Here is a 19,815-nt window from a genome sequence, read left to right as displayed (position 1 = left end):
AAAAAAAAAAAAAAAAAAAAAATAGCCAGCATGGTCCCAGCTACTTAGGAGGCAAAGGTGGAAGGGGTGCTTGAGCCCAGGAGGTTGAGGTTGCAGTGAGCTGTGTTCACTACAGAACATCCTTCTTCTTCTTGCTTGAGAAAAAGGAAAAAGAGAATGGAAATGTCTCTTTTTTTGTTCTTGGTGGTGGCAATTTTATTCATTAGTTTTAGGCCAATTTGCTCAGAAACAGAGGAGCTAAACATTTAATTTTGAGTCAAGGAAACAAATTTCCCCTGGTAAACCTCAGAAAACCTAGTCTAAACAGTTGACCTCTATTAGTGCCTCTCAGCCTCCACTCTTTTTATTTTCAAGGGGCTTACTCATGTGCACCTCCACCAAGCTCCAAGCAAATCTGGTGATTAACCATCCCCCGAGCAGCCCACAAGGAGATCAATAACAGATGTTAAAGGGAGATTTAAAGCACAAGACAAGCAGTATAAACCAAAGCTACAAGGTCCCTTTTAATAATAAGACCTTCAAGTAAACTAGTTAATGCCAATTAGAAGTCACAGGGAGGCCGGGCGTGGTAGCACACGCCTGTAATACCAGCACTTTTGGAGGCCAGGAGAGCAGATCACCTGAGGTCAGGTGTTAGAGCCCAGCTTGGCCAACATGGTGAAACCCTGTCTCTACTAAGAATACAAAAATTAGCCGGGTGTGGTAGCTCACACCTGCAGGAGGCTGAGGCAGGAGAAGTGCTTGAGCCCGGGAGGTGGAGGTTGCAGTGTGCCGAGATCACACTACTGAACTCCAGTCTGGACAACAAGAGTGAAACTCCTTCTCAAAAAAAAAAAAAAAAAAAAAAAAAAAAAAAACAATAAAAAAAATAAAAAAAAAAAAAAAAATCAAAAAAAAAAAAAAAAAAAGTTATCGTCATAGGGTGGGTGGGAGTCTGGGAGTCTGAGTATTTATTCCAATTCAGCACCCAAGGAATACAAATGCCTGTCCCATCACTGAAGACTGAGTACAAAACTGTGTCACTGAGGTCCTCAAGCAACAGGACCTACTATCCTAGCTGAACAGTGTCCCAAGAAATATGAGCATTGTCTATTCTCCTCTCTTCCTTTCCTTTGACCAATCTGTCACCAACTGCCAATGCTTCTCCAGTCCTATTTAAAGCCCTGATCACTCTGGCTCTTTTTACTTCACGCTTTTGTTACTAGAGTCGTCTTCCTCCCAGCCTCCCTGACTCCATTCTCTCCCACACTGGATTTATTAAGCATGAGGTAGTGAGATAAATCTGACAGCAGAACCATATGAGTTCACCACCAACCCCCACCCCCCAACCTGCTAGGGCTCCAGCAGACGCTCCACCAGGCCTGATATGTGGAGAAACCGCCCCCCTCCCCTTCCCTTCCAGCTTTTTTTTATGAGAAGGTACAGCATGTCCCACCCATTCAGGTCCTGCCTCTCAAGACCCTACATTGGCCAGTGCAACTTCCATGTATCCAACCCTCTCTTTTCTGAAGTCACATAGCATTCTTAGGCTCACTATATAAACAGAGCAGGATGGTTACAGCATGAGCTTAAGGAGTGCAACTCCATCACTATGCTGCTCAATGACCTTGGGCAAGTTAAGTACTTCCCTGTGCTTCAGCTTCTTCATTTGTCAGCAAGAGATAATAATGCCCACCTCATAGGTATTGTGAAGCTGGCATAAAACCAAACACCTAAAGCACTCAGAATAACCAACACAAAAAATAGTGGTTATTATAATGCGATGTGGCACTTCGTACAATCTACTGAATGTATATCTTATTCATCAATTTTCAAATAAATAAAAACTAATGCATTAGTCATTGTAAAAACTGTTTTATGGCTGAGCACGGTGGCTGATGCCTGTAATCCCAGCACTTTGGGAGGCCGAGGCAGGTGGATCACGAGGTTAGGAGTTCAAGACCAGCCTGGCCAAGATGGTGAAATCTTTTCTCTACTAAAAATACAAAAATTAGCCAGGTGTGGCAGCGGGCACCTGTAATCCCAGCTACTCAGGAGGCTTGAGGCAGGAGAACTGCTTGAACCCAGTAGACAGAGGTTGCAGTGAGCCAAGCTCACGCCACTGCACTCCAGCCCATGTGACAGAGTGAGACTCCATCTCAAACAAAATAAAATAAATAAAAATTGTTTTATGTGGGTCAGCAAACCAACATTAACTTTAAGAGCAGTGCTACCACCTGGAGTGTGGTCTGATACTGTCACTGGTCCTCAACATGAAATGTGCAAAAACTGAGATTATTGGGAAACTTTTATAGCAATTTGACATTACCACTACATTCAAGCAGCATTTCATTTTTCTAGTAATTCATTTTTATCATATTAGTCTACAACAGATTGAAAATTAATTTTTCTAAAAACTGATTCTTTGCCACAGTTATTTTGAGAAGCATATTTCTAGAGGAGGCAGATAGGAGGCTTCTATTTCTTTTCTACACCTCCATATCACCTAACACAGTAGAAGACACATATCAAGTACTAAGTAAATGAAAATATAATTTCAAAAACATTTTGATTAGTTAATAACTTAAAAGCAGATTCAAGTGAGTAGTAGAAATGTAAATAGTGTCTCCAATTCCTAACAAATCTTTTTCAAGAGGGAGTTTACATTTAGTCTGAAACTGACCAGAGTAAAAACAACTCTGACCCCAAAAATATTTCCCATACTGTTAACAGGACTGTGTGAAGCTTTATTTTAAAAGAAGAAGAACCTAAGCAATGTCAATATTAACTTACCTTGCAGAACTCAGGAGAATGATAAATTATTTCGCACTGCCTTGGCCACAGTTTTTATAGATTTTCCATACCTTTAAGTAAACTAGCATCTTAGCAAAAAATTCCAACAGCACTTCAAACAAAATACATTTTTATTAGTTCTTCACTCCTGCCAATGCCTTAAATAGTTGAAATCTCAACAATCTCATTAGATTATCCATGAATGAAATGGCTGGAAAAGGAAAGCAGTAAATTCTACCAAATTTTAATTGACAACAAGGAGGCAGTTGCACAGCTGATCTGCGCCACATTGGATGTGGGCTGAAGGCTGAGTTATTCTTACTGAGTGAAATCTTGGCACATTCAAACTGACTCTGGAAATGCCTGTAGAAAATTCAAGGTCAGTGTGGAGCCCTGTGTCAATTATGTCTCCCCTCCTTTCTAAGAGGAGGGGATTTATAACAAGGTCAAAGCTATCACTTCCGTTGGGTCCTCAATCCCCTGCCTCAGGGCCAGTTGAGTCTTTGCTCAGACTGAAAATCAGATCAACAAAAACTAAAAAGAGGCAAATGGAGCTGGAGCCTCACCGGATGTTAACTGTCTCTTTGGGTCACTTAGTATCTGCACCCATAACTCCCTATCAACTGCCCTCCTCAGAGATGCCCTGACAGAGTCCAGGAAGTCCATCCCTAGAAAGTTCCATCTCTCCAGGTCATCCAGGTCGTCCATCTCTTTGCACACTCTCAACAGGTAATCACACCCATGACTTCAATTATTTATGAATACATCACACCCAAATCCAGACCTCTAGATTCCACTACTATACACTTCAACCTGGACTCCCCAAGGGCTTCTCAAACTGAAAACATTCAAAAATGAACTCATTCTCTCCCTCCCCCCAACCCACCCCATCCTTGGAAAACAGTTAAACAAATTACTTTGTTCTCTATGGTATGTTAGTTTATGGACCACCACTGATCTACCTATCCAACAGTCTAAACAACCTCTGGGTTCTCGAGAACATTTCAACTATTTGTCTATGAAAGGCCAGATTTTTTTCATATTTTTCAACCAAAACAATGACTTGAAACAGACTGAATACAGAACTAGATACAAAAATCTGGACATTAAAGAGATTTGTAAAAATGTAAAATAATACCACTCTTTTTTTCACTTTTTTTATTATTTAGGAAAAAGTTATTTTCCATTAAAAAAAAAAACACACAGTTTAACATGAAATTGGTTGACTATGATTTTTTAATGAATTAATACATAAATTCCTCCGTTTTAATTTCTAACGCAGTAAATATTGAGAGATATAACTTACGTAAATAAAAGCTTTATAAGATCCTCAATGTTTAAGACTGCAAAGCATTCCCAAGAGCAGAAAGTCTGGAAACCACTGGCTTAAAAGTGTTGGTAAATTCTTGGGCCCCTTCGTCTTACTTCACATATCCACCTTATTGATTCTGCCATCCAAGTAACGTTTCTCATAAATTCACCTCTTGATACTGTTTGGCTGTTTCCCCACCCAAATCTCATCTTGAATTGTAGCTCCCATAATCCCCATGTGTTGTGGGAGGGGCCTGGTGGGAGATAACTGAATCAGGGGTGGTTTCCCCCATACCATTCTCATAATTGTGAATAAGCCTCACCAGATCTGATGATTTTATAAGGGGTTTCCCCTTTCACTTGGCTCTCATTCTCTCTCTTGCCTACCGCCACGCGTGCCTTTCGCCTTCCACCATGATTGTGAAGCCTCCCTAGCCACATGGAATGGTAAGTCCATTAAACCTCTTTTTAAATTACCCAGTCTCAGGTATGTCTTTTTATCAGCAGTGTAAAAACAGGCTAATACACCCCTCCTCGTTCTTCCCAACCCTCCCAATCCCATAGACCAAAACACACTCCCTAAAAGATATTCACATCAAATCCCACAACCTGTTAATGTGACCTCATTTGGAAAAAGGGTCTCTGCGGAAGTAATTAAGGATGGGATCATCGTAGATTATCTGGGTGGGCCCTAAATCCAATGACAAGTGTCCTTATAAGAGACACCAAGAGGAAAACAGCCAGTGGAGAAGACTATGTAAAGATGGAGGCAAAAATTAGTCATGTGTGGTCACAAGTCAAAGAAACCCGTGAACACCTGGAGGCACCGCAGGGTGGAAGAGGCAAGGAAGGAGTCTCCTCCTAGAGCCTTCAGAAGGAGTGTGGCCCTGCCAACACCCAGTTTTCAGATTTCTGGCCTCTAGAACTGTGAGGGGATGCATGAATGTTGGTTTAAGCCACCCAGTTTGTGGTTATTTGTTATTGCAGCCACAGGAAACCAATCACCCACTTCCAGTTCTGAATATCAGGGACCACCTAGCTAGGCAATCCCTCCGCCTCACTGTGACCTTCACAGGCACTGAAACTGCAACCCTCAGTCATCTGAAATCTCATTCCCTTATCACCCTTAAATGGTGGCTCACTGCCTCCACCATAACATCCAAAAGCCTCCACAAAGTAAAGACCCCATGACTGCATCCCACCTTTTTTCCACACCAACCCAGCTCTCCTCTTAAAGACACCTCACACCATGCAACAGGCCCACAGCCCCAGGCACACCCACATCCTTTTGTCTTGTGACACTTTGCTTGTGCTGCTCCTTCATCCTGGAATTAATCATCTTCCCTATCCTCAACCCCATCCACTCCTACACACCCTCCAAGTTCCAGATTCAAAAATCTCCTTCTCTATCAATCCTGTCAAAAAAAAAAAAAAAAAATGGGTCACTCCCTCTCCTCTGGTTTCCACAGCACTTTGTACCTTCCTCTCAAAGAATATATGAAACATTGAGCTCCGCATTTACAGGTCCTTCACTCCCTCTAGACTACCGTTTCTCAACCCTGGAACTACCCTAAGCCTTTGGCATAGGGGGCTGTTTGATGCATTGGTAAACATTAGCAGCATCCCTGGCTTCTACCCACTAGATGCAAGTAGCAGGACACACACCCACTTGTAACAACCCAAAATGTCTCCAGACACTGCCAGCATCCTGAGGAGAAATAAAATGCACCCCCACGCCTCGCCAGTTGAAATCCACTACTCTAGACTGAAGGCCTGGGGAACCAGGACTGTATCTAATGCTCTTAGCATTTGTGGATTCTTATATGCATTCATAAAAGAAATTTTTGAGTTCTAGGTGTAGGCCAGGCACTATGTTGGAAGTCAGGGACATAGTAGGAAATAGAAGTCTTTGGTCCCATCCTCCTAGTGCCATAGCTGACAAAGAGCCAATCACATTTGTTGAATGACTGAATTTATTTGTCATGAATATTTATAGTAAGAGTTCATGCAAAACATGGAAAATAAAATCCAATGGCTAATATTTCTCTCCTCTTCAGGGTCACAACATTGTACAACTATGAAAGATCCGTTTATATAGAATGTCATGTACATGTTGCTTCCTGGAACTGGGCAACTGGTACTGCTTGTATGTGTCTCTCTCAAGAGAGCTACCCATAAATAAGAGGGTATCTCAACCAAGAAAGTGAAGCTAGGTGAAGGCCGTGCATAGTGGATCACACCTGTAATCCCAGGACTTTGGGAGGCCGAGGTGGGCGGATCACGAGGTCAAGAGATGGAGACCATCCTGGCTGACATGGGGAAACCCCATCTCTACTAAAAATACAAAAATTAGCTGGGCGTGATGGCACACCCCTGTAGTCTCAGCTACTCAGGAGGCTGAGGCAGGAGAATTGCTTGAACCCAGGAGGTGGAGGTTGCAGAGAACTGACATCACATCACTGCCCTCCAGCCTGGTGACAGAGAAAGGCTCCATCTCAAAAAAAAAAAGAAAAAAGAAAAGAAAAGAAAAGAAAAAAGAAAGTGAAACTGGGTAGAAATGACCACCAGCACACACAGCCCACAAATGCCAATGCCAGAGCTATCCCCAGAGGCTGCAGATAGGGCTGGGAACCTTCCACCAAAAAATACAAGACAAAAGTGCATGAGTTTCTGAAGTATTCTTCCCCCTGCCCAGGAAACACCATACAAGATCTGGCGAGCTCTGAGAAGATCTAATGGTGAGCTGAACAGTTCCCAGCTCTCACAGAGGCACTGGGTGCCCTAAAATGCAGAGTGATTCTCATTGCCAGGGCAACGTGAGGGTGTTTACCAGAAGGGGAGGCTGTTTACAGAGAGCAGGCCAAGTAAAGTTGCAAGAACAAATCAGCGCACACAAGTACTTGGCCCAGATCTGCTTTGACAAGTCACTTTAACCTGCCTGGGACTCAGTTTCCTTTTGTATTGAATGAGAAGGTTAGAACAATCCACCTCAAAGTTTCCTTCTAGCTACAAACATGCATGGCTTCCCCAGAAAATGGCAGACCTACACAATCTCTCTCTCCAAGCAAAACAGAACAGGGTTCTCCCTCCCTTCTCACCAAAACGCTTTCTACCAGAAACTGAAATAAATAAAGGAGGCCGCTGTTCAGTTCCCCCTCCATTTCTGATAGGACCAGGTCAAAATGCACTGCCTAACGGACAAGATGCCAGTGTTCTTTGTCTCTTGCTGTATATTCTTCATGAAGCCAAAGAGCATGAGAGTTCTTGGAATGTGCAATCTGAGAGAAAAAAAAAGGGGGGGTATGGGGGGGTTGCCCTCATGCTTCAATTATTCAAGGGTACCAAAATATAAACAAGAAGTACCCTGACAACATTACATGGCTAGATGAAATTGACTAATGCTCCAACCATGGCTTAAATCATGTGGATAGCTATGTATTGTTTACTTAACAAGAAGTCCAGGGAGAAGTGGTCCCAAGGTCAGTTCAGCAGCCCATCAATTTCATAAAGCTGCTCAACTGACTCCTCATGTTGTCTTTTCTCCATAGGCTTGTTGCCTCAAGGTCAAAAGATGGTTGCCCCAGCTCCGGCTATCATGTGCTTTTATTACCTTTCCAAAGACAGAAAACCAAGGCGTCTTCAGGTATCCAGGAGATGACATTTGGTGTCTGTACTTTTATCAGACAGGAAAAAATTATTTTCCCGAAGTCCAGATTTTCATTAAATTTTTGGGGCCAGAGTTAAGTTATATGCTTATCTCAACATGCAAGGGAAACTAGGAAAGTGAGAATCTGGCTTTCTTTTGAAGCTGCCTCTCACTATGTTGCCCAGGGTAATACTGAACTCCTAGGCTCAAGTGATTCTCCACCTCAGCCCCCAGAGTAGCTGGGATTATAGGTATGCACCACTGAGACCTGCTAGGATCTGGTTTTAAAAAAAAGGAAAAAAAAAGTTTTTAGTGAGAAGCAGGCAAGGGAAAAGCAGGATAATAATGATGGTGAATTAGCCAACAAAGTGTCTGCCACCTATAAAATTATACCCAGTGGTAGGCTGGTAAATGTTAACCAGCTTAGAATGAAAAGGAAGTCGGCTGGGAGCAGTGGCTCACCTGAGGTCAGGAGTTTGAGACCAGCCTGGCAAATGTGGCAAAACCCCATCTCGACTAAAAATACAAAAATTAGCTGGGCATTGTGGCATGCGCCTGTAATCCCAGTTACTCAGGAGGCTGAGGCAGGAGAATCGCTTGAACCGGGGAGGGGGGGCAGAGGTTGCAGTGAGCCAAGATCGTGCTACTGCACTCCAACCTGGGTGACAGAGCAAGACCCTGTCTCAATTTTTTTTTTAATGTAATTAAGTCCTCATTTTGTAGCATTTGCCAATTTCCTTGGTGTAAATACTCCTACTATTGAATTGTACCGCCAATTTCAAGCTACTAACATGGTATCAACCATCTAATGAAATTCCAACAATCGGCTGGTATAAACCTGCTCCTGCAGGTCACTGAATTTATACCTTACATTTGATTAAAAAGTTAAGTTTACAATGCTGTTTCACATGTAAAATGTTCAATATGATCAGGTACTATTCTCTGCAGCTTATAGGTGAAGAAAATGACCATGCTGCCCTATATCACGCAGTGCAAGTGGAATGATCACCTAACAGTCCTAACTCCAATCCTATCCAGCTGTTGACAGATCACAGGTACATAAGTGCCTATATGTATACCCTATGAGATTCCTCTGCCTACACATCACCTAAAGGGGCTCTAGGTTGGCTTGGAACTAACAGAAACCCATTTCTGTAAATTAGCTACCTAATAATTATTCTTTAATGTACTTCCTCCAATGACAAAAGTAGTACATATCTGTTGTTACAGCTTGGAATACAAATTAGTACAAAGAAGAAAATAAGAATAATCCTTAATCCTATCCCCCAGAGATGACCATTTGCATGTGAGTGGTAATCCTTCTGGATTTTGTATATATATTTTTAAGTCAAAATTACGCTATTGTATAACTTAATGACATTGTTCTTTACATACATACATTTTCTAAGAGAAAAAGAGAACAGCATCGTTAATTCCCTTGTCACCAACAAGCAGCTTTAGAAATTAAAGATAATTAAAAGTCCAAGTGTTTCCATGTTCCCTTTTTAGGGGAAGAGTATGTAGGAGATAAGAGCCTCCCCTCTGCATTTCCCTTGGATTTCCTCCGTCCACCTGGTTTTTCTCAGATTCTCAAGTCAGCTTTTCTCCAAGCTAAGCCAATCACCCATTTCTTCACTGCTCAAGAGACTTGACATTTTAACACCTTTCATCATATTCATTCTTGTGGATCCCTCCAACTTCTCCAATCTCTGCCTAGTCTAGAAGCCCTGAGAATGGTGTTCACAGAACCTCATCAAAGGAGAGCTGCAGAAGAAATATGTCACAATTCCTGTAGTTTCCAAGTTTCACTTACTCTAAGCTTCTACTTCTGCTTCTCTTTTTTCTTTAACTCACCACTATACTAACGAGGAGCTTTGTCTTCATACACCAGTGCATATATGCATGTGCACACACGGGCACACACCTGCAGATGGCACAGCTAACTGGTTCAACTAGAATCCTTCAACTCTTTGTGCATCCTCATCCTCTCCTACCTCATGCTCATCCAATGCAGTTTCCCTTCCAGACCTTACGGTGTGGTCCTCCAGCCTCTTAAAGGATCACATTTCACGTCCTCAGATGTCTAAGGGAAATATCTGACAGGCTAAAGGACAGTGGCTATATCCCTAATTGACAGCCTTTCAGGAGTCCCCAAAAAGCCCACCTGAGAACCCTGAGACACAGTCAAATAAAATCCCATAACCCTGATTAGTTCAAAGAATGGCTTCATGCGACAAAGCAAGACCCACTCACTAATACCCCAGTTTAGCCAAGTACACTCAGGAGGGAGCTATACCTATTTTAAGACCAAGGGGTAAAACTCTCCTCTGCTGTAAACTGTGTACAGCGACAGAAAACAAGCCTATGTTGGGAACCATGGTTATTAGAACTTCAAGGAGGAAAGTAACTAAACTCATTCTCACTGTTTAGTACCAGAAGGTGTTCAAACAGTATTTGCCTAAGAGATTCTAATACATCAAATAGTGGGCAGCACATAGGAATAAGGGGGAGACCAGTTCACAATGTTCTCTATTAAGGATAGAAAACTAAAGCAAAGGTTTTCAAGCTTGACATGTTTCAGAATCACCTACAAAGCTTAAAATTTGTTTAAAATGCAAATTTCTGAACTTCCTTCCCAGAATTCTGATTCAGCAGGTCTAGGGTAGAGGTGGGCCACTTTATCAGCATTTTTTAAAAGACAGGGTATCACTCTGTGATACCCTGGCACAAGCTGGAGTATAGTGGCAAGATCACAGCTCACTGCAGCCTCAACCTCCTGGGCTCAAGTGATCCTCCCACTTTGGCCTCCCTAGTAGCTGGGACCACAGGTGTGTACTACCAAACCTGGCTTTTTAAATTTTTTGTAGAGATGGGGGTCTCACTATGTTGCCTAGGCTGGCCTCAAATTCCTAATTTCAAGCCGTCCTCCAGCCTTGGTCTCCCAAAGTGTTTATGTGCATTTTTAACAAGCATCTTTCACATTCAGCTGCAGATGTTGGCAGACCCTGAAAAATGACAACCAGCTGAGTTCCTCTTCCCTGGCCATAGAGTTTGGATAGCAAACTGTGAGCAGCTGAAAACAGTAGAACCTCCCAACCAGTGCTTCCTAAACTGTTCCTCTCCTAAGAGTCACCTGAGGCATGAGTTAAACACAAACATCAGTCCCTCCCTGAACACCGGGATTCTGGGAGGTCTGTAGCAATGCCTTGCAGCCAGCCAATTAGTGTCAGGTGAGGAGCTTTCTGAAATCAAATATCTCCCTTGCCTCCTCTTTTGGTCCCCCAGGCAACCGGTCAAGCTGTCCTTTCTTCCCAGAAAACTTTATCAACATTTTCCCCTTTTGAAGAAACAAAATTTCTGCCTCCCCACTCCACTTCCCTAGCTGCCTGTAAAACAGGCATTTATGTGTTTAAGAGTTTTCGATGCTAACAATTAACAGGAGTTACCAAAATAAAACAAGCATTGGGACAGTTAAATGTTATAAATACTCACAATTGCTCATTAATAGTTATTTCTGCATTTATTAATTTCTTCGTGAAGTATTTACTGAGCACCTAGTCCACTCCCAGGCACTAGGCCGTTCACGGATGTGAACACCACAGACAAGCCTCTGCTCTTGTGCAGCTTGAATTCCAGTTGGAAGGCAGGCCATGGAGAGAAGAATAAGCATCCTAATAATTGTGTTTCAGACAGTGACAAGCGCTACAAAACATATTAACACAGGGAAATGAACAGGCAAGGATGAGGGAAGAGGGGCTGCAAGGAAGGCCTCCCTGTGGGGGAGTTTCTGAGCTAAGAACCAAATGACAGGAAATAAAACTGCTGCAGGGAGCAAGGGACAGGACTCTAGACACAAAGAAGCTAGGCCTGTTGGAAGGAGAGAGGCAGCCTGTGGTCCCAGCACATAAAAAGAAGGGAGAGCAAGTTGGAAGGAGTGACTCGGGGCCAGATCTTGAAGGGCAAGGTCTTGTGGCTGCTACTGTAAGTACAACAGGAGGCCCCCAGGATCCTTTAAGAAGGGATCAGCTAATAGCGGCTGACCTGTGCTGAGTGCTGCCTGTGTGACAAGCACGGTTCCACACACTTTGCACACACTAGCTCATTTTCTCCTCCCAGCAACCCTATGAAGTTGGAACAAATACAAACCTCATTCCATGGTTGAGGAAGCTGAGTCAAACAGGCAGTACGTGGGGGAGCCAGAACTCAAAGCCAAGCTGTTTGGCTGCAGGAAATGATTGTAGAGGTGAACAAGGGCCAAACTGGTAGGGCCTTGAAGGCCAAGGAAAAGGGTTTGCATTTTATTTCAGTGTAATAGAAAAAGACACTGGAGGGGGACTCAGATTTTCTGGCCCATTCCCTTAGATCTGAACTAAGAGAAGGCACAAATTCTGGGACAAGCACACACAATTTTGGCTGGGTTGGCTGTTAAAACAAATTACTGCAACTTCAGCCATATGCAGAAGTCTAACCCAGCCAGTGTTAAGGAGAATGCTCTAGCCCCTGCAGAACTGGATGCCTTCCCTTTAGGTCAGGGTCCTCGAAGAGAAGACCCTACACCAACACCATCAGATCTTGTCACCAATGCAATTCCTGACCTCAGACCTACTGAATCTTAAAGACCCAGCAATCTGTTTTAACAAGCCCTCAAGGCAATCGGAATGTCCTCAGAAGTTGAAGAACTACCACTCTGGGATATCCACAGGCAGATACCACCATCACCATCAACTCTCCTAAGTCGTGCTGTGTGTATCTTTGGGCAGCCCCTACACTCCACACCAGGCCATTCTTCCTGGAAGTCTCTACTGGTGGGGCTCTACAGCTCCTGATTCCTGGAAATCTCACTATTGCCCCAACCCATTTTTCTAACTAATTTGATTTTCTGCATATATTTACTCTTCAAATGTTTCAGCCTCTTTTATCCCAGAGTAAACCTACTCTTCCTTCCTACTTATGGGGCTGAATTTTACTTTCAGCCTTAACCTAGGCTCCAAGGCAGACAGATGCAAACGATACTTTAAGCTTTAACCTTGACTTTCCCCAACACCCGTCTGTTACCAGATTTCCCTTTCTAATTTATTCATCCCTCCTTTACTCATGTTCCAGTTGGACCCTCAGCATTCTAGGAACTAATTGTGGCAGGTACTTCAGCTATACCAAAACAGATCTCATGAAACTGACATATTAGGGGGAGATGGCAAGATGCAAATAAGTATATAATTATAAATGACATACCAGAAAAGCCTGAGACTTGAATGATGAAGAGGCAGGGCTGACAGTAGTTCATGACAGCAAACATATAGGGGCTGAATCTACGGCAGATTCTATTCTAAGTGCTTTTTACGTATATTATCCAGGTAATCTTCCAACAGCGCTATGGGTTAAGTAGTACTATCACTTTCAATCTATATGGGAGGAAAATGAAGTACAGGGAGAATAAGGGGCATGTTAAGCAGAATGCTATAGCCCCTGGAGAATTGGATGCCTTCCTTTTGGGTCAGGGTTCTCGAAGTGAGGCCCCAGACCAGCACCATCAGATCACCCGGGATCAGGACAGCCAGAATCCCAACCCAAGCAGACTGGCTCCAGAGCCTACCTAACTACAGGATAAGGTGAGAAGAGCTGAGTGGAATGCTGAGTGTGAGGGGATGGCTAGACAGACAGACGTCCAGGTAGAAAGACCAGAATAGAATATGCAGAAACCCCGGGGCAGAGAAGTCATCCTGAAGCCAGAAGGGAGGCCAAGAATATTGGTGAAACTGGGAGCATCTGGTGGATTGGAAATGCATTTTGGAACTGAACAGGATGTGCTGATGGATGGATGGATGCTGATGGATGAATGGGGTGTAAGCGAGGAGGGGGTCTCAAGGATGACTGCCAGTTTTCTGATTCCCTGCCTTAAAAGCTCGAGGACAGTTTGTTTGCAGAAGGCAATGTATTATAATATATAATGAAGTCCTATAGGATGCTGATGCACAGCAAGCTCTCAAATAAATATAACCAATCCATCAAGCGGGTTAAAGCTTCCACATCCCCGCAACCTCAACCGCCCTAATTCTCCACATGGGTCTTCATTCATGGGTTCCACCCTATCTGCTGGGGCCCTTTCTGAAACACCACTACCACAGGTTAACAACAATAAAAATTATATTTATGGTGACAAGAATAACTTCTACTAGGAGGAGGGCTTTTCTCATACAAATGTTGGTTTGAAATTTTTTCTGAAGCGTGCAATCAGACTAATTTGCAAACGAGAGGCTATGCAACTTGCCTAGGCCACACAATTGCAAAAAAAAAAAAAAAACCCTAAATCCAGGTCGGCCCAACTTGGAAGCCCACACTTCCTCCATTAAATCAGCATTTCCCAATACACATATCTCTAATGGAACACAACTGTTGTTTTAGTTACAGAGAAGAACTTTCAAAGTGTTAATAGTAATGGTCTCATTTTAACATGTATAATCATATATGTGTCTATGCATCTAATATCAAATGGATTTAAAATAGTATGTATACATGATTTGATATAAATTTTATATATACATATATTGTAATAAAACCATGACTCCATGTGTATTATTGCCCAGGAAACACAGGGTTTCTTAAAAATTAAAGAAAACTTTAAAATAAAAGTACAGGTGGTACAGGGTAGGGTAAATCTTGAGGGAGGTAGTACATAAATAACTAAAGCTTAGGCTACTCACCAACTACCCAAGAACAGCCAAGCACCTGTTCCATATTGTACCCAAATTTGGCTACAGCCACACATAACTCTGACTCTCTACTTGAGAGAGATAAAACATTGGCTGCCTTGGAAAAGGGGATAACATCAGAACATAATGTCCCATAAATCATCCTCAAAGCAGTATTCATTTTGACATAAATACTGTTTTCGTGGTACAACTCCTCTGCTTATTCTCCCATACACCTTGGTTAAACCAGTCAAGCTTCCCTAGGCCTGTTTCACTTCTTCCAAAGAAAGTTATAAAAAGTAGTCCCTAAGGTCGCTTCCAGTTTTACAACTCCATAAAATGTTGTGAGACCCTGAAATCCAAAACTACTCCTTCCAGAATCGCAGAGACCCCAATCCTGAAATGAGCGTTGGCCTGAGGAACAAATGCTAAATAAGCAAACACAGCGTCCCAAGCCATCATGCTATCAATTATGCTGCCCTCTGGAAAGGCACAGTAAGACATTAATTATCAGATGATAAAGATCAACGAAATGTCCCTGTCTCTATCAAAACTTTAAGAATTTTCTCCAAATAATTTTTAAGTTATTAAGTTTACACTGATCCTCAGCCTCTCTAGTATTTCCAGTCCTTAACCATTAACTTCATTCTAAGTTGGATTAGAAGACTGGGGTAACAGGTGGGGGAAAAATCCGCGAAATCTTCTCAAACTCCTACCATCCTGTGAAGCTGGTGCTGGAAACCACCTGTAAAACCTTCCCAGCTTTCATCTGTGTGACTCCACCGATGCTCGAGTATATTTAGTGTGCTAAACGTCTAAAAGGAGTTGCTGTTCCTTACTTCTCAGACACGTTATAAGCAAGACAGTTTAGCCAGAACAAGCACTTACTCTACTAATGAAACAGACACATTTATCAAAAGGAATTAAGGACCCCTCCTTGCCTGCTTTACAAGGCCCCTTCTGTGCTATCAGTGGACGCACAAACTTTTAATGGAAGGTTTTTAGATTCTCAGAAAGATAAGTTTTGAAATGTGGTCAGTTCGCGTTTAGCGGAAGAAAACACAAGATGGGTGGGCTGCAGCTGGCAAACCCAAAAAGCACAGCTGGCGAGCAGGTGATCAAAAAAAAAAGGCAAGTCCCTGGGCAAATGGTGTAGCCAAAGGTGATCATTATAACTGGAGACTTGTTACATAATTACTTAACTCCTGACAAACACATACATAGCTACAAAATGCCGTGGTTACCCTAGCCATTGAAGCTAGTGTACCTGGTGCAAGAGTCAACGTTTCTCCAATTAATTTCATTCAAAGAAATAAGCAATCCTGGCTCCTATTCCCTCCCAAGGTAACTTGCCTGTACATATACAAAACAGTCTCCAGCAATTAAGCCAATTGCCTCTCGGGATGAAAATCGGTGTTTCTCCTTAATTTTAATTTGTAAAGGGGAGAAGGGATACAGACGTATATTCCGAGAGCTAAATGTTTATCACTTCGATAAAAACGACTTCCATTCCAAACTGGAAAATTTGAAAAGCTCCCCCCACCTTCGTCCCTGGCCAGCGGACGCAAAACGCAAGACCTCAGTGTAGGATGCACTGCAGTCCAACATTTTTCAAAAAGTTTACGAGGATTTGCCGAAGCGGCAGGAAGAAAAATAAAGCAGGCAGAAGCGGGTGAGAGCGGGCAGGGTTTCCGCAGGGAAGAAGCCGGAGAAGCGCCCGGTGGCCCCGTGCAAGGCCAGGCAACGGGCGACCGGCACACGGAGAGCGAGCGCCCCAGTGGAGCGCGAGGACTGACAGCCGCACGATCTCCGCCGCCTGGGGGTCGCCCAGCCCACCAGCCCGTCCCCCTTCTCTCATCCCCCTCCCTGACCTCTTCCCCCGCAGCACCGGCGATGCCCGCTGGGCCAACTTGGCCCCGGGTCAGCGCTGCAGAGGGCGGCCCCAGTTGCCTGGGAGGCCGCCGGCGCCCTTACCTCCTTCTGCTTGGGGTCCTGTGGGTAGACGTCGGGCGGCCCGAGCCGGGGGCGCTTCAGCGGTCTCTGCTCATAGCTGAGAAGCCCGAAGGCGGCCATGATCTCTCATGTTATCCGGCGAAATGAATGAGAGTTGGAGCTGGAGCAGCCGCCTCTGAGCACCAGGGAGCAGCACTTTGCAGACAGACTCCCTCTCTCCCCCTCCTCGCTCGCTCGCTGTGGCGCTGCAGGCAGGAATAAAGCAGGTTGGATGCTGCCGCTGCCCGGCAGCAGACACGCACTGATGGGGACAGCCTCCGGCGGGCACTTGACTGCGCTCGAGCCCGGGGACGCACTGCTCCCGCGGCGGCGGCGGAGGGGCTCGAGGTCGGCAGGGTCCTCCGCGGCGCCTACCTCCTGCGCTCCCCCACACCCAGTCCCCAGGGGGAGGAGCAGCTGATGGGAACGTGTGACTTTTTTCACCAATGGACCCAAACCCACCCCAGCTGGGCGCAGGATTGGGTGGGGGTGGGGCACTGGGGAAAAAAAAAAAAACTTTTCTTGGCGCCTAGGCTGGTGTCTCAAGTGCTCGCCCAAGGCGAGGGTGGCCCTCCTCCCCTGCGGAGCGGACCGCCCCCGCCTCTCTTACCCTGCAGGGACCCTTCCCCCGCCGCCACGCGCCCCGCAGACTCCGCCACCTGGGCGCGGACCCGGCCGGTGCAGAGGAGGGAGACCTGGAGGGGGCGCGAGACGCAGGGATGCGGCCGGTGGGAAGCGGCCGGTGCCTCCTAGACGCCCGCCAGGCTCCGGTGGCGCATCCGCGGCTCCGGTCCCCTCAGCGGCTTCGGGCAGGCGCCGAGGCGCGCTGCTGGCGGTCGCCGCGGCTGGAGGGGGCCGTGCTCACGGTGGCGCGGGGCCGACTTAACCCTTTGCTGTCCCTCCAGGGGCTGAGGAAGGGGGTGAGGAGCGATGTCTGTGAGCGCCGACGGGGGCAGCCAGCTCGCAAGCGTCTCGGGCTCCTCCAGCCCGCCGCCTCTCCCCGGCCCCAGCTCCTCTTCCCTTCCACCCCCCACCCCCAACAGTTTACCTGTTGGTCCGCGGCTAGCGGGCAGGGGTTGGCGGCGGCGGGGTCACTCCGGCCGCCGCAGCCTCCATTATTCGGGTTAGGATGGGGGAATTGGATTTGATTTTATTTGTGAGGTATCTGCCTCGCCGGGACGAGCTCCGGGGACGCCGCGAAGTTTGCCACTGTCTGGGGGCGGCGAGCGACGCCGGCTCACCGCCGGCGTTCTCGCCCCCACGGCCGGGGAGCGCGAGCTTCCGAGTTGGCGGACGGCGGCGCGGCGTCCGCACTGAGCATGCCCAGCTCGGCGGCCGGACCGCGGAGGAGTTGGCTGCGAGCGCGGTGAGCGCGCTCCAATCCGCCTCTCCGGGTTTTCGCAGCCGCAGAGCGCGCAGCCCGCGGGCTCCGGCGCCGAGGCCGGCCCTGGGGTGAACCAGGGCGAAGGCGGGAGCGCCCTCAGGAGCCAGGCTCCAGGCCCCCAGCTGCGCCTTCCGCCTCGACCTCCTCAGAGGTCGCTGTCCCCGTGGCCTGGGCCGAAAACCTCACCTGCACCGAGAGCGTGGAAGGGGCGGGGGGTGGGGGCGGTGATCTTCCAGGGCAGACCTTGGTCATCCAACCCGCCCTGGCTCCTCGCTCTCTTCGGGGTGCGGGCACCAAGATGCCGAGCCACCTGCCGCGAGCTCTTCGAGACCGGAGCCGCGGAGGCGGGCTCGGCCTGTCCTGAGGGACCTCTCGGGAGGCGTGCCCGGGAGAATGTGCCCGCACTTGGCCAAGAATGATGGCTGCCATTTATGGAGCCTTCGATAAGTGCCAGGATCTTGACAGAATCTCTGGTCCTTACAACAACCTTCCACAGTCTTACTGTACCCTTTTTATGGATGGAGAAATTGAGCCAGCTCAGAGAGGTCTACTGACTTGCCGAAAGCCACGAAACTAGTCGGAATTGAACCCACCACTGATTCCAAGTTTCTGACCTATTTTCCCTGACTTGGACTTGGAGGGATTGGGTTCCTAACCTGCCATTGCCTAATGGCACGTTCTCCACGGCTTCAGGCATTCTCGGCCTTCCCTCTCTGTAAGACGGTACAGGCAGATTCTAACCACAAGCCTTTGATACATAGTAGGTGCTCTGGAAATGTTGGTTGAATCTCAACATCGACTTACCTCTGTTGACGTTTAAGCAAAGGGGAAGAAAGAAGGAGTTGAAGTGATGGTAATGTGGTAGAGGCTAATTCCTCACTCCTGACCCGAACGTGTGCGCACCTCCAAACCCAGTTTGAGACTGAGTCAGATGTTTAACTTTTGGCTTCCTTAACCTAAATAATGAACATTTACCCTCCACTGGAGGGCATTTCCTGACCACCTTCCCCATCTTGCCCCAGGGTCTTCTTTTCCACTAATATCCTGGGACTAATGTCATGGCTGGACTTGCCTTTGTGATCTAGGCGTCTATCAAATCTAGCTCCCTTGTTTGAAAGAAAGGACAGCTTTTATCATCTAACTTTATTAGGGAAATTATTAAACATACAAAAAGCTGAAGAAATCATATAAGGAGTCCCCAAATACTCATCTCTCAGCTATAAAAATGAAAGTATTTTTGTTTCATCTATCTCCCCCATCCCCACTCATTGACCTACACTAGTAAGGATAGTTTTACTCACTGTTGCAACTCAGAAATAGAGTATGAGACCTGTCACGTGGTAAGCATTCAAAAAAAATGTTGGCTTATGGAATGGATGGTAGGTAGGCGATATGTGGATGGACTGATGATTACATCATTAGTGGTACATCCCAGCACTTTGGTATTTTGGGAATAATACCCTGCCCTGCTACTCAATCAAACGCCCCTAGGCAGGGTGGAGAAATGTAATCTCAATTCTTCCCTTGGGATACTTAAGCAAGCGCCTCCAACTGAAACACTTTGAAGCACTTCAAATCTTATCTACCCATAAGAATTTTATCTTAAAATCAAAATGTGTCAGTAGTGTGCCCCTGGTGTTTGGGAGGAAGGGAAAATAATAGCCCTCTCGCTGTTGTCTCTCCTTAACTCCCTCTCTTGAAACAGTCTGGCAAGTATTCCTTGACCCTCTCAACATAAATAAAGAGTGAAAACTTGAATACGCTTAGAAGCTTCCCCTAGGAATCATTATCTTACTGCATGGATTTCCCATGGGCATTTGGCTGTTTACCCTGAGAAATCTTTGCAATCTACCCCCTACCAGCAATTCAACTTTTTCTCCTTACCTCTTGCCCCAGTTAGCTTCCTTTCTAATATGGAATTCCCAGACCCTTTGTCTTCAGATACTCTCCTCCACAATCTTTAGAGTATGGACGCGGGTACAAAGTCCACTTCAAATTCCCCTGGCAAAAGGTGATCTTTT

General features: G+C 45.8%; 1 protein-coding gene across 5 annotated transcripts in view; it reads right to left on the bottom strand.

The window, feature by feature from the left end:
- The window catches only part of MED12L (mediator complex subunit 12L), a 363,255-nt gene extending 345,525 nt beyond the window's left edge, over positions 1 to 17,730 (bottom strand). For all 5 annotated transcript variants that reach the window (XM_037736428.1, XM_017522838.2, XM_037736429.1 and 2 more), the window contains exons 1-2: positions 17,459 to 17,730; positions 16,393 to 16,616 (exon numbers count right to left, since the gene is read on the bottom strand). In XM_037736428.1, coding sequence (XP_037592356.1) covers positions 16,393 to 16,491 — 99 coding nt within the window. In that variant the 5' untranslated portion in view covers positions 16,492 to 16,616; positions 17,459 to 17,730. The remainder of the gene's footprint in view (positions 1 to 16,392; positions 16,617 to 17,458) is intronic.
- Positions 17,731 to 19,815: the final 2,085 nt, after the last annotated feature.

Source organism: Cebus imitator, unplaced genomic scaffold (assembly GCF_001604975.1).
Source record: "Cebus imitator isolate Cc_AM_T3 unplaced genomic scaffold, Cebus_imitator-1.0 Scaffold25, whole genome shotgun sequence".
NCBI classification, from domain to species: Eukaryota; Metazoa; Chordata; class Mammalia; order Primates; family Cebidae; genus Cebus; species Cebus imitator.
Note: the sequence above shows the minus strand (reverse complement) of the source record. Positions and strands in the feature narration are given on the sequence as shown.